General features: G+C 44.4%; 1 protein-coding gene across 2 annotated transcripts in view; it reads right to left on the bottom strand.

Moving 5' to 3' along the window:
• Positions 1 to 12355: 12355 nt before the first annotated feature.
• The window catches only part of LOC124015407 (rap guanine nucleotide exchange factor-like 1), a 33301-nt gene continuing 29709 nt past the window's right edge, over positions 12356 to 15947 (bottom strand). For both annotated transcript variants that reach the window (XM_046330573.1, XM_046330574.1), the window contains exon 15: positions 12356 to 14528. In XM_046330573.1, the coding sequence (XP_046186529.1) occupies positions 14404 to 14528 (125 nt within the window). In that variant the 3' untranslated portion in view covers positions 12356 to 14403. The remainder of the gene's footprint in view (positions 14529 to 15947) is intronic.

Here is a 15947-nt window from a genome sequence, read left to right as displayed (position 1 = left end):
CCACCTCTTTAAGGAATACCTAGGATAGGATAAAGTAATCCTTCTCACCCCCCTTAAAATATGTAGATGCACTATTGTAAAGTGGCTGTTCCACTGGATGTCATAAGGTGAATGCACCAATTTGTAAGTCGCTCTGGATAAGAGCGTCTGCTAAATGACTTAAATGTAAATGTAAATGTGTAGTTTAGAGCGTGTAGTCTTAGAGTGATTATCTTAACTTACCGAGGTTAGCTAGCCAGCTATTTGTCGTCCTTAACGTAGGAGACACTGCTAGCTAGCCAACAGCTAGCCAACGTCTACTGAATAGAACTTCCGCACTCAACAACCCGGTCGCATTCCGATTCGCTCCACAGGTAGTATCACATTTTTCATTTCATTTCATTACAGCACAACGGTTTGATTTGTTTGATCGTAGCTAGCTACATAGCTAGCTACATAGCCGTCTGTGTATCAAAGATAATTGTGTAGTCTAGAGCGATTTTCTAGGTTAGCTAGCCAGCTATTGTCGTTCTTTTAACGCAACGTAACGTAATCAACACTGCTAGCTAGCCAGCTAGCCCCGAATAGCAGCACTGTAGAAACTACTACACTCAACGGAACGACTTGATTAGTGTAGTGTCAACAACGCAGCCACTGTCAGCTAGCCTACAAAGTCAACAACGCAGCCACTGCCAGCTAGCCTGCTTCAGCAGTACTGTATCATTTTTAATAATTTTAGTCAATAAGATTCTTGCTACGTAAGCTTAACTTTCTGAACATTCGAGACGTGTAGTCCACTTGTCATTCCAATCTCCTTGCATTAGCGTAGCCTCTTCTGTAGCCTGTCAACTATGTGTCTGTCTATCCCTGTTCTCTCCTCTCTGCACAGACCATACAAACGCTCCACACCGCGTGGCCGCTGCCACCCTAATCTGGTGGTCCCAGTGCGCACGACCCACGTGGAGTTCCAGGTCTCCGGTAGCCTCTGGAACTGCCGATCTGCAGCCAACAAGGCAGAGTTCATCTCAGCCTATGCCTCCCTCCAGTCCCTCGACTTCTTGGCACTGACAGAAACATGGATCACCACAGATAACACTGCTACTCCTACTGCTCTCTCTTCGTCCGCCCACGTGTTCTCGCACACCCCGAGAGCTTCTGGTCAGCGGGGTGGTGGCATAGGGATCCTTATCTCTCCCATGTGGTCATTCTCTCTTTCTCCCCTTACCCATCTGTCTATCGCCTCCTTTGAATTTCATGCTGTCACAGTTACCAGCCCTTTCAAGCTTAACATCCTTATCATTTATCGCCCTCCAGGTCCCCTCGGAGAGTTCATCAATGAGCTTGATGCCTTGATAAGCTCCTTTCCTGAGGACGGCTCACCTCTCACAGTTCTGGGCGACTTTAACCTCCCCACGTCTACCTTTGACTCATTCCTCTCTGCCTCCTTCTTTCCACTCCTCTCCTCTTTTGACCTCACCCTCTCACCTTCCCCCCTACTCACAAGGCAGGCAATACGCTCGACCTCATCTTTACTAGATGCTGTTCTTCCACTAACCTCATTGCAACTCCCCTCCAAGTCTCCGACCACTACCTTGTATCCTTTTCCCTCTCGCTCTCATCCAACACTTCCCACACTGCCCCTACTCGGATGGTATCGCGCCGTCCCAACCTTCGCTCTCTCTCCCCCGCTACTCTCTCCTCTTCCATCCTATCATCTCTTCCCTCTGCTCAAACCTTCTCCAACCTATCTGCTGATTCTGCCTCCTCAACCCTCCTCTCCTCCCTTTCTGCATCCTTTGACTCTCTATGTCCCCTATCTTCCAGGCCGGCTCGGTCCTCCCCTCCCGCTCCGTGGCTTGACGACTCAATGCGAGCTCACAGAACAGGGCTCCGGAAGGCCGAGCGGAAATGGAGGAAAACTCGCCTCCCTGCGGACCTGGCATCCTTTCACTCCCTCCTCTCTACATTTTCCTCCTCTGTCTCTGCTGCTAAAGCCACTTTCTACCACTCTAAATTCCAAGCATCTGCCTCTAACCCTAGGAAGCTCTTTGCCACATTCTCCTCCCTCCTGAATCCTCCTCCCCCTCCCCCCTCCTCCCTCTCTGCAGATGATTTCGTCAACCATTTTGAAAAGAAGATCGACGACATCCGATCCTCGTTTGCTAAGTCAAACACCGCTGGTTCTGCTCACACTGCCCTACCCTGTGCTCTGACCTCTTTCTCCCCTCTCTCTCCAGATGAAATCTCGCGTCTTGTGACGGCCGGCCGCCCAACAACCTGCCCGCTCGACCCTATCCCCTCTCTTCTCCAGACCATTTCCGGAGACCTTCTCCCTTACCTCACCTCGCTCATCAACTTATCCCTGACCGCTGGCTACGTCCCTTCCGTCTTCAAGAGAGCGAGAGTTGCACCCCTTCTGAAAAAACCTACACTCGATCCCTCCGATGTCAACAACTACAGACCAGTATCCCTTTCTTTTCTCTCCAAAACTCTTGAACGTGCCGTCCTTGGTCAGCTCTCCCGCTATCTCTCTCAGAATGACCTTCTTGATCCAAATCAGTCAGGTTTCAAGACTAGTCATTCAACTGAGACTGCTCTTCTCTGTATCACGGAGGCGCTCCGCACCGCTAAAGCTAACTCTCTCCCTCTGCTCTCATCCTTCTAGACCTATCGGCTGCCTTCGATACTGTGAACCATCAGATCCTCCTCTCCACCCTCTCCGAGTTGGGCATCTCCGGCGCGGCCCACGCTTGGATTGCGTCCTACCTGACAGGTCGCTCCTACCAGGTGGCGTGGCGAGAATCTGTCTCCTCACCACGCGCTCTCACCACTGGTGTCCCCCAGGGCTCTGTTCTAGGCCCTCTCCTATTCTCGCTATACACCAAGTCACTTGGCTCTGTCATAACCTCACATGGTCTCTCCTATCATTGCTATGCAGACGACACACAATTAATCTTCCTTTCCCCTTCTGATGACCAGGTGGCGAATCGCATCTCTGCATGTCTGGCAGACATATCAGTGTGGATGACGGATCACCACCTCAAGCTGAACTTCGGCAAGACGGAGCTGCTCTTCCTCCCGGGGAAGGACTGCCCGTTCCATGATCTCGCCATCACGGTTGACAACTCCATTGTGTCCTCCTCCCAGAGCGCTAAGAACCTTGGCGTGATCCTGGACAACAAACTGTCGTTCTCAACTAACATCAAGGCGGTGGCCCGTTCCTGTAGGTTCATGCTCTACAACATCCGCAGAGTACGACCCTGCCTCACACAGGAAGCGGCGCAGGTCCTAATCCAGGCACTTGTCATCTCCCGTCTGGATTACTGCAACTCGCTGTTGGCTGGGCTCCCTGCCTGTGCCATTAAACCCCTACAACTCAATATTTAGATGCACTATTGTAAAGTGGTTGTTCCACTGGATGTCATAAGGTGAATGCACCAATTTGTAAGTCGCTCTGGATAAGAGCGTCTGCTAAATGACTTAAATGTAAATGTAAATGTAAATCATTTGGCCTTCACATGAGTCTTTCTGTACAGATGTTAATTTGACATTATTAATAGAAAGAAAAATCCATACAATTTAACTTTGGTGAGTGGAGATGGAGGAGACTGAAATGAACACATGCTTTAAAGTACTTTGCTTCCTGTTTGAAAATATGGTTTGGTGAATCATGGCTGGCTCCATTTTGTAACAAGTTTCAGTCAATTATTTTTGGTATCATTTCTATGGTGAAGATTTAAATAATAATTTGGTGCATTTTTTCCCTCATATATTCTATCCAGTTTGCTGTATTTTTATAATATACTACACTTGATTTTTCTTGAATAAGTTCCTCCATTTATTTTTGTTTTCCCTCTAACCTATTCTGTGCCTCTATGGTACAGTTTTTATTGCTATCTGTACTGTTGGTCCTTCTATTTCCTTTGTTAATATGAACTATTTTGACCTAAATTGCTTTTGTTTTAAATATTAGTATTGAATTGCATGTCCTCTAAAGGCACATTTTAGAAGTGTCTAAAACAATAAGGGGATCTGCTGTACCTATGTTGGGGGGAAAAGTCAGTTTTCAATATTCTCCCATGTGGAAATTCTGTCATAGTAATGTATATGCCAATTTATTTGATGGTCTGACCGCATTCTGTCCCCTATCAATACTTTCTAGACTTTCTGGGGCCAGCGAGAATGACATAATAGTAGTCAAGATGACTGGATTGATTGAGCCCCCGCCATGTATATCTCACTAGGTCAGGATATTTAAAGGTCCGTATATCCACTAGTTCTAATATATCCATGATATTCGTGATTTCCTTAAGTGCATGTGGGTGATCGTTTTGTAGTGTGATTTCCTTTACGGTCCATTTAGGTATTTAAACCGCATTATAATCTCCCACCATAATAACTAGTGCTTTTAGGCTTCATCAATTATTGTATATTTTCAAAGAATTGTCATTATTTGGACCTTATAGATTAATGAGACATGTGTTTATGGTCCAATAAAAAATAGAAATCAGTCTGTTTTCTTATAGATCTGTTTGGACAATTTGCACATTTGGATCAAAATTGTTAATATCATCACCCCTTTTAAGTTTCTTTGCCCATAGAAGTATATTTCAACATTTTCAGTAAAATAACATCAAATTGATCAGAAATATCGTGTAAGGCATTGTTAATGTTGTAAATTACTATTGTAGCTGGAAATGGCAGATTTTTTAATGGAATATCTACATTGGCGTACAGAGGCCCATTGTCAGCAACCATCATTCCTGTGTTCCAATGGCACGTTGTGTTAGTTATCCAAGTTTATCATTTTAAAAGGCGAATTGATCATTAGAAAACCGTTTTGCAATTATGTTAGCACAGCTGAAAACTGTTGTTCTGATTTAAAAGAAGCAATAAAACCGGCCTTTAGGCTAGTTGAGTATCTGGAGCATCAGCATTTGTGGATTCAATTACAGGCTCAAAATGGCCAGAAACAAAGCACTTTCTTCTGAAACTCATCAGTCTATTCTTGCTCTGAGAAATGAAGGCTATTCCATGTGAGAAACTGCCAAGAAACTGAAGATCTCGTACAACGCTGTGTACTACTCCCTTCACAGAACAGCTCAAACTGGACCTAACCAGAATAGAAAGAGGAGTGAGAGGCCCCAGTGCACAAATGAGCAAGAGGACAAGTACATTAGAGTGTCTAGTTTGAGAAACAGACGCCTCACAAGTCCATAACTGACAACTTCATTAAATAGTACCTGCAAAACACCTGTTTCAACAGCGAAGAGGCAACTCCAGGATGCTGGCCTTCTTGCCTGAGAAATTTAATTCCAAATCAATACATTAAAACAATTAATTTTACCTTTTGTTTAACTAGGCAAGTCATTTAAAACAAGTTCTTATTTACAATGACAGCCTACACAAGCCAAACTCTGACGACGCTGGGCCAATTGTGCGCCGCCCTATGGGACTCCCAATCACAGCCGGTTGTGATACAGTCTTGATTTGAACCAGGTTGTCTGTAGTGACGCCTCTGGCGCTGAGATGCACTGCGCCACTTCGGAGCCCTAACCCTTCAGAGTTAAAGTAACAGACACATCTCAACATCAACTGTTCAGAGCATGAATCAGGCCTTCATGGTTGAATTGCTGCAAAGACACCACCACTAAAGGACACCAATAATAAGAAGAGACTTGCTTGGGCCAAGAAACATGAGTGGAAATCTGCCCTTTTTTGATTTTTTTTTTAAACTACGCAAGTCAGTTAAGAACATTCTTATTTTCAATGACAGCCTAGCAACAGTGGGTTAACTGCCTGTTCAGGGGCAGAATGACAGATTTGTACCTTGTCAGCTCAGGGATTTGAACGTGCAACCTTTTCAGTTACTAGTCCAATGCTCTAACCACTAGGCTACCCTGCCGCCTCCTGCTGATCTCCACATGTGTGGTTCCCACCGTGAAGCATGGAGGAGATGGTGTGATGGTGCTTTGCTGGTGACACTGTCTGTGATTTATTTAGAATTCAAGGCACACTTAACCAGAGTACCACAGCATTCTGCAGCAATACGCCATCCCATCTGGTTTACGCGTACTGGGACAATCATTTGTTTTTCAACAGAACAATGACCCAATACACCTGCAGGCTGTGTAAAGGATATTTGACCAAGAAGAAGAGTGATGGAGTGCTGCGTCAGCTGACCTGGCCTCCACCATCACCCGACTTCAACCCAATTGAGATGGTTTGGGATGAGTTTGACCACCAAGTGATGGAAAAGCAACCAACAAGTGCACAGCATATGTGGGAACAACTTCAAGAATGTTGGAAAAGCAGGTGAAGCTGGTTGAGAGAATTCCAAGAGTGTGCAAAGCTGCCATCAGGGCAAAGTGTGGCTACTTTGAAGAATCTAAAATATATTTTGTTTTTTACACTTTTTTTGGATACTACATAATTCCATATGTGTTAATTCATAGTTTTTGTCTTCACTGTTATTTATTCGACAATGTAGAAAATAGTTTTAAAAATTAAAGAAACTGTTCCACGTGTGCAGAAAACATGGATGCCGATTAGGGCAGCACCCCGCACTTCTCTGGTTCAGAGTGTTTGGGTTAACTGCAGAAGACATATATTTCAGTTGAATGCATTCAGTCGTACAACTGACTAGGTATCCCCCTTTCCCACAAACAACCACAAGCTCAGATGTTCAACAGTTGTTCCATCCCAGAGTGCAACTCAAGAAAGGACTTGATGTGTGAATGCATAAACAGTTGTAGCTGTTTGAGAGGCATGCAAATTTGCACACAAGCGGAAATCAAGATGGCCATCAAGGAACTTCACTGGACTTTATGCAAACTGGAAACCATATATCCTGAGCCTGCATTTATTGTAGTCGGGATTTTAACAAAGCAAATTTGAGGAAAAGGCTTCCTAAATTCTATCAGCATATCGACTGTAGTACTGTTAAAGGAATTAAATTGCTCTGTTTAATACCCAATTAAAATTACACTGTCAATTCATAAGGATTTGTAAGACCCTTATTCTATAATAATGGACAGAGCCCAGTCTTAAAGTCAATCAGCAGAGTTTATTCACGAGAGTACTGAACACGATACAGGTTACCACAGGTTATAAACTGAAAATGACGTCATTAGTTCCAGTACCACCCTGGTACAAAGGCAGTATCTCAAGCCTTCCCATGTTGTTTCCCTACCAATTTAATATAATTTGAGTCAAGGTCTTCTTGTGTAGATAAGCATTCTAGCCAGTCTGAAGATATCGTTCATTCATTTCTACGGAACACACCGTCATTGTTCTAACTCTTGACCACATTTACACACATTATATTCAGTACTGGGATCAAGAAAGAAAACTCATACATGTACAGCAACATAATAGTATTCTGATTAGTACATATATAGTAACATAATAGTATTCGGATTAGTACATATACAGTAACATAATAGTATTCTGATTAGTCAGTCCTGATTGAAATGTATACATAATTAGTCATCATTGATTAAAAAAATTCCATTCCCCTCACTCTGGAGTGAGTACTACGAGACGTATGTAATTACGGACTACCAAAGGGGAAACCAGCTACGTCGTGGACACCGACACCTTGCTCCCAGACAAGCTAATCACGTTCTTTGCTCGCTTTGAGGATAACACAGTGCCACCGAGGCGGACTGCGGGCTCTTCTTCTCCGTGGCCGATGTGAGTAAGACATTTAAACATGTTATCCCTCACAAGGCTGCCGGCCCAGGCGCCGCGTCCTCAGAGCATGCGCAGACAACCTGACTGGTGTCTTTATAGACATATTCAATCTCCCTATTCGAAGTCTGCTGTCCCCACATGCTTCAAGACTGCTACCAATGTTCCTGTTCCCAAGAATGCAAAGGTAACTGAACGAAATGACTATCGCCCAGTAGCACTCACTTCTGTGATCATGAAGTGCATTGAGAGACTAGTCAAGGATCATATCACCACCTTTCCTGTCACCCTAGACCAGGACTGGGCAAAGGCCGGTGTTGTGCCGAAAATCTCCCCCTTGACAAAATTCGTCACCCTCCCATGTCTTATTCGACTAATAGTTGTTCTGAAGTGTTTATTGCTTGCCTACATTTTACTCCCTCTATGTTTTAATATAACACACATACATACATTAATAATTTCGGTTGCGTATCCTGATATGAAGTTTGTTCTATAGAAAGTGTTTGAAACAAAATTAAGAAAATTAGAAGGGGGGAGGCTTTCGGCAAGGCCATTTTCTTTCCTGCCGAAATCCGCCCACCCTTCTAATTTCCTTAATTTTGTGGCTAAAGTCAAATACTTCCTGTGGCACACACTAATTTGTAAGTCGCTCTGGATAAGAGCGTCTGCTAAATGACCTAAATGTAATGTAAATGTACTGGTCAACATGAGCTACCAAAATGATTCTGATGTGTGCCAGGTCTTGCAGTCCCAAGATAGAAGGGGGCAAGAAACATTTCAGAACAACTACGAGTCGAATAAGACATGGGAGAGATGACGAATTTTGGAAAATAGATTTATTTATAGACTAATACACTTGAAACAAATAGCCAAACCGAAAACTGCAGACATTACTGGTGCCTCCCTCGCGATCAACCCGGAATTGAAATCAAATTAAACACAGCAAAGCGTGATCAGAAATCTCAACTAGCAAGCAAGTCGCTGCAATGAAGAATTGAGTGCGTGCGCGTTCACGCGAAGGGGGGGATTCTGACAGTGGGAGATTTTCGCACCTGTCCATACGCTGCCCGCGACCCGATTCAATACCGCCTGCGGAATGTGTAATGATTTAAATCCCACCGCTTGTGGGATGTTTATTTTGAAGGCACGTATAAATTACAACTGCAGGAGGACAGACAGTGACTGACAGGCTGACACACACGTCACAGTTACAAATAGTATATGTCTATTTTTTGCGCAATTTCTATCTAATGAATATAGGGTGTATTTTGGCCTTTTTGGACATCGGATGCAGATGTATAGCCTTCAAGGGAAAATTACTCTTCCTGACCCGCCAAGTAGAAGCCAACAATCTCATCCACCTTCTGACACTACCAGTCTGTTCCCTATCAGATGACCACGCTGCTGCGTGCTTTCATTGTTTTTGAGGATTTCAAAATGTTGGTAAATGACATGCTGTTGGTTTCCTTTCCTTTCACCTTCAATGTGGAAACGCTCCCACTGACCTGCAACTTGAGCTTATTGATCTTCAGTCTGACGCAGTGATTGGAGAATTCTTCAAAACAACATCACTGACCGAGGTTCTACGCATCTCTCGATGAACAATACTTTCCAAAGATTAGGAGTCATGCTCAGAAGATGTTTGTATTGTTTGGGTCAACCTATGTATATGTGAACAGCCATCTTTTTTTCAGTGATGAAATATAACAAGTCAAGGCACAGATCATCTCTTACTGACTCTCACCAATCCTGCGCATAGCGACATCAAACTATACCTGACTTCACTGCTCTAGTCAATGCCCATCAGAGACTTACACTGATTGAGTAGTTTAAATGTACGCCGCAGCCCGACTAGTGTTCAACCTTCCCAAGTTCTCTCACGTCACCCCGCTCCTCCGCTCTCTCCACTGGCTTCCAGTTGAAGCTCGCATCCGCTACAAGACCATGGTGCTTGCCTACGGAGCTGTGAGGGGAACGGCACCTCAGTACCTCCAGGCTCTGATCAGGCCCTACACCCAAATAAGGGCACTGCGTTCATCCACCTCTGGCCTGCTCGCCTCCCTACCACTGAGGAAGTACAGTTCCCGCTCAGCTCAGTCAAAACTGTTCGCTGCTCTGGCTCCCCAATGGTGGAACAAACTCCCTCATGACGCCAGGACAGCGGAGTCAATCACCACCTTCCGGAGACACCTGAAACCCCACCTCTTTAAGGAATACCTAGGATAGGATAAAGTAATCCTTCTCACCCCCTCCCCCCTTAAAATATTTAGATGCACTATTGTAAAGTGGTTGTTCCACTGGATGTCATAAGGTGAATGCACCAATTTGTAAGTCGCTCTGGATAAGAGAGTCTGCTAAATGACTTAAATGTAAATGTAAATGTAAATGTAATGTTGAGCTCTTTTTGTTTTTGTGCATACCCGTTAACAAGAGTTCTGTCCATGGTGCTGAATGCATGTGTACTTTTCCCTCCGTGTAATTCATTGCATGTTTAAGGAAAATACCTACCAAAAGGTGAACATGGATGTGGTTTATTTCGGGGCATGTTAAAAAAGTGAAGTAGCATATCTGGAAGTGATTTACAGTAGATATATCTGTCAACACAGTCATACACATGTATAATCCTGTAATATGATTCTGGCCTGCGATGGCAAAAAATATATTTGAATGTGGCCCTCCATGGAAAATAATTGCCCAGGCCTGCCCTAAACCCACTCCAATTTGCTTACCACCAAAATAGATCCACAGACGATGCAATCTCCATCACACTGCATGCTGCCCTATTACATCTGGACAAGATGAATACCTATTTAAGAATGCTGTTCGTTGACTATAGCTCAGCATTCAACACTATAGTACCCAAAACTATAGTACCCAGGTGGGGCCACACAAGGGTGTTTGCTCAGCCACCTCCTGTACTCCCTGTTCACCCATGACTGTGTGACGATGTACGCCTCCAACTCAATCATCAAGTTTGCAGAAGACAACAATAGTAGGCTTGACTACCAACAATGACGAGACAGCCTACAGGGAGGGGGTGAGGGCACTGGGAGTGTGGTGTCAGGAAAATAATCTCACTCAACGTCAACAAAACAAAGGAGATGATCGTGGACTTCAGGAAACAGCAGAGGGAGCACCCCTCAATCCACATCAAAGGGACACCAGTGGAGAAGCTGAGAAGTTCCTCGGCGTACACATCACCAACAAACTGAAAAGGACCACCTACATAGACATTGTTGTGAAGAAGGAGGCTGAAGAAATGTGGCGTGTCACCTAAAACCCTCACAAACCTTTATAGATGCACAAGTGAGCATCCAGTTGGGCTGAATCACTGCTACACCGCCCACAACCGTAGGGCTCTCCAGAGGGTGGTGCGGTCTTTACAACGCATCACTGGGGGCAAACTACCTGCCCTCCAGTACACACACCTACAGCACCCGATGTCACAGGAAGGCCAGATAGATCATCAAGGACAAAACACTTGAGCCACTGCCTGTTCACCCCGCTATCATCCAGTTTGCGAGGTCAGTACAGGTGCTGGGACCGAGACTGAAAAACAGCTTATATCTCAAGGCCATCAGACTGTTAAATAGCCATCACTAGCACAGAGAGACTGCAGCCTACATACACAGACACAGCCTACATACCCGTCCATATATTTATATATTCTTAATTCCATTCCTTTACTTAGATGTGTGTATTAGGTATGTTGTGAAATTGTTAAATATTACTTGTTAGATATTGCTGCACTTTCAGAACTAGAAGCACAAGCATTTCGCTACACCCGCAATAACATCTGCTAAACACGTGTATGTGACAAATTCAAATCAAATTTGTTACTCCCTTCCCCTGAAACACCTACGCTGGTCCCCTGTTGTGACCATTTCCACAAGCATCTCTATGCAGTCAGAACTTTGATTATTTTGTGCCACCAGGGCCACAATTCTCCCCCTCTCTGATTGTCCAAGTGTGACCCCTCCCCATGGGTTACTGCAGCTAGTGTTGCCAGCACGACCTGGGTGGGGGCAGCCCACCGGCTAGGCACAAGGTTCTCATTAGCAGCTGTGACAAATGTATTTTATGTTACGCTCACCCATCCGGGGGCTTTGGCTTTGTAAGGCCAGGCAGGCTCAGAATCTTGAGTGGGTGGTGCTTCTTTAGTGGGTCTCTGACTGCATATTTCTGCCTTGGCTTCTTGCCGTAGGCCTATAAAACACAAGGACTTCTCAGTGTATGGGTCACTCAGGTGGATGTCTAGGGTATATGGTCGGGGACCATTCAATCATGATAGGACAAAATGTATATCCCATATCGGCACAAAAAGAAAAGCCCTCTCATATTGGTTTGCTTACCCTGTAAGCAGTTTATGGACAAGGTGTGACCATGCTTTGTTTTTGTTTTTACCCAGCCACTGTGTCAAATGCTAACTTGTCAGTATATGTGGTACAAATCCAATGCAAATTAATGCTACCTATATTAGCATTTTCAGGTCTTCATGTCCAAATCCATCCATGATTAACTCAAGTTGAGGAACTGATACATTTGAATTGGTTAAAATCTGCTTTTCTAAACCCCTGTTCTGTATGTGTGGCTGCTCTGTGAGCCGATGCCTATATGTTTTAAGTGAAAAATTGAGAAAGAGGCAGCCAAGGTTAAATGACAGAATAAACCAACAGCACACAGGTGTCATCAGAAGAGGCTTTATTTAGGTGCGCGGTAACTGAGGCCAGAGTGAAGGGCCTCCCCATGGTTAAAAAGAACAGATCAACTGCCAAACCCTCAGCCCCAACCTCCTAAACAGGTGATAGGTGTAAGTAATATAATGTAGTGAAAATTCAATCTGGCCTATCACAGGGCAAAGTGGAGGTATTACTACATCACCACTTACCCAATTACACCAGAACTACACATTGCCTAAGGGTTAAGGGTGGGTTTGATACAACTGCTCTGATATAACCTTGGGCCACATCTAATGACACATCTGAGTTTCAGGAGAGATGACTGTAAACACTGACTTCTGTACAAAAACAAAACTCCACGCGAGTCAAATTCCCCCCCCCCCCACCCAGTCTCGCTTAAGAAAACAAAAAACAGAAGAAATATGCTGTACAATTCATCAATTCACCTCAACTACAGTAGCAGACTCCATTTCTGTCTCCATTTACACCCGTTCTCAGATTTACAAAAACAAATTAAATAATCTCCTTGCATCTTACATAAAATAGAGTCTCCATATTATTTAGCTATTTACACATAGAATATTTACATTACAGCTTTATCGTACAGGCATTGCCAGGCAGCCCTCCGCGAAGGTCGTGACCCAGGGATCCTGAGAGATTTGCAGGCAAACAAGTGTTGTCAGCGTCACTGGGTCCATTTTCAACGAGAAAATTCATCAATCAGCATATTAGAAACTATGGTGCAGTACAAGTGGCCATGATGATGGTACCATGCCTATAAAATAAAATGGGCCTTGGTTCTTTTGTTGAGAGTTGTGAGACAATGGCTTTGTTAAATTGCGATAAAAATCATACTGAACTGAACTATACTGAACATTTTGTACAATCACAAACAATTCTCATGCTGTATTTATTATCCTCATTGAAATGTACCCTGAGGTCAGGCAAAAGTGCTTGGTTGATACAAATATGTTGGCTGCCATCATCTGTACTGTACATAAAGAAGAGTTTGTCTTGTGATGGTGAACCTGAGGCCTCAGTCTGAACCCCCCCCCCAAAGGGTGGGATTATCAAGAGCTGTCAATCAACAACTGACTCAGCCAATGAGAGATCTTTTATGTGGGGAGCCAATAAGCCCGCAGCACAAATGGGGTTCAGAGACTTTTCATTCCACCATCAGTCAGAATAGCACATCTTCTTGTGACACGGTGGAAGCTTTTGTTCAGAGGTATAAACTCTGGGTTTATTTTATCCCAGAAGTACTAGTACAGGAGTATATTTTCTATTATCCAATTGTCGCTGACTCGTTGAGGGCTGCCACTGAGTGGTCGGTGGTAAGTGCCCATGTTGGCTGGAGGGGAGGGGTCAAGAGTTAGAGGTCACAGGGTTAGATTGTCTCACGTCCGAGTAGTTCACAGAGAAAAGGTGGGGCAATAGCAGGAATACAGTCTGTCTGGGGGTCAAATGTCATAGAGACTTCAGTTCAACTGGTCTAGTAAAACAAAGCCGGCCTTTCCCCATTTGGGCTAACCATCCTGGTTTGGGTAAGTTCAGAAAGGTTCAGTTGGGGAAGGGGGTTTGGTGGCAGTGCAAACTGGACAGGCTTCACTTGGACGTGAAAGCAAAAGCATGACTTGGTGTTGGGGAAACAAAAACAAATCAAACAAAAGTCTACTATTCATTCATCCTCTGCACAAAATGGCTGTCCAATCTGCTACTCAAGTCAGTCCTGAAACCTCCTGCCCTCCTCATACATCAACATGCTCACAAAGTCACAAGGCTTCAAAGAAAAGAGTTCCAGTCATTTTTCTCAGCCGTTTCCAGCAGTCTGAGTATTGTACACAAAATCAGCGGTGGCTCGTGACAAACAGACCGGGAAGAGTGTGGGAGGGAGCCAGGAAAACACAGAGCATAGCAAAGTTACAAAAATGGCTAGCTGATTCATCCAATCAGAGTTGAGGCCATTGAGGAGGGCAGAGTTGCAGTGGAGAAGGGGGGGGGGGGTGAGTATGGGCGATCTCCCTCTCTCTCGTCCCTCTTCTTACACTTTCTCTCACATGTCTTTGGGCTCCATCTTGCAGGACATTTCAAAGAGCAGGTTCTGATTGTCAATGACCTGCAGCTGGCGAATGTAGGCCTTGGTCTGGAGGTGAGAGGGGGAAGGCTCTGCATCCAAAGCTACGAGAGAGAGGTCAGTTCATTAGTTAAACATACCCCCCAACAAAACAATTTAAGCAGTAATCATATTTCACCACCAAGATCAGGGTCCCTCAACTGGCGTCCTGTCCCGCAGGTGGTTTTTTTGCCCCCCCCCAAGTTTTTAGCACAAAAATATATTTTTTGTATAATTATTATTATTAGACATTAAAGTTTGTAAAAACACCAGGAAATAAGCTCCAAGTTATTTAAAAAAAATTGAAACCCAGTTCCCAAGTATTCCCACTCATAATAGAGAGGCACGTGATCGTATTCAATATAGGCAAGGTTTGAAATGATTATGTTTGGGATACTTTCGGTCAATTTGCAGTCTACAAATTATTTGTAATTATATTCCTGCCATCCGCAAAATATATATATATATATAAATCTAGTTGATGATCCCTGCGCTATATGGTAGTGTAACCCCCAGAGAAGCTGCTGTGGCGTGCAATGTCCTGATCTCACCACCGGGCGGCGGCAGATACCCCACTAATTCCACTTGACCTAACTAGAGGATCGCAGCAGCATCTGCTCACGACGAGCCCACACAATGCAGCAGGCAAAGAAACTGGTTTGATTCAGTTCTAACCAACAGCAAAACACTTTGTCAGGCAGGCTATCAATAGCCTCAACTTGTCATTTCCCATTATGGGTGCAGCAAATCCTTCTTGGATGCATCGTTATCCTCCTCTGTGCCACCATCACAACAGCAATCTATAGGATAAGATGGCCATTTTACTACTGAGCCCAAAGGGCCATTTTGAAGCTGTTCCCTTTTTTTGGGGGGGGGGGGGGTTCAATGGGTTTGTGAATGTGGTGTATGCCTGAATGTAGACTATACCTGTCGGAGAACACGGGGTTAAATGTGTGCTCTAGCTCGCTAAGCAGAAGTAACCTATACCTAATGGAATGAGATGACCATTGTCAAAGTCACTCAGGTAGAGAGCAGAAAAAAAGAGATGGGGAGAAAGCTGGTGAAAAATAGAGGGATTGAAATGAGGGAGAGCGACCCCTGCGGTCATCCAACGAGGCACTTTGTGATACATTCCATGCAAGTCCATTAGGGTACAGTGGTCATCTCAGACAATGTACCGCTGTATCTAAGCCCTGTAGGACTTATGCATCTAAGCCCAGATTCACTATAGCACTGTGTACCATATAATACACATCTAAAAAAAGTGTTTCAGCACTTCCTGCAACTGGTCTGAGGATCCCGAAGGAAGACGATGGAATATCCCAGAGTGAAAATAAACCCCATTTTGAGAAACCCAGAGTGAAAAGAAACCCCATTTTGTCACTTTCAGGCAGAAGCTTTTCAACCTCAGGTTCTACCCACCACAGTTTACGTCAAGTCTTGTTTGTGTTCTTTATACAGCACAAAAGGAGCTTAAGCCTCGG

Source organism: Oncorhynchus gorbuscha, linkage group LG26, assembly GCF_021184085.1.
Source record: "Oncorhynchus gorbuscha isolate QuinsamMale2020 ecotype Even-year linkage group LG26, OgorEven_v1.0, whole genome shotgun sequence".
NCBI classification, from domain to species: Eukaryota; Metazoa; Chordata; class Actinopteri; order Salmoniformes; family Salmonidae; genus Oncorhynchus; species Oncorhynchus gorbuscha.
The sequence above is the reverse complement of the archived record's forward strand: the minus strand, read 5'-3'. Positions and strand labels throughout refer to the sequence as shown.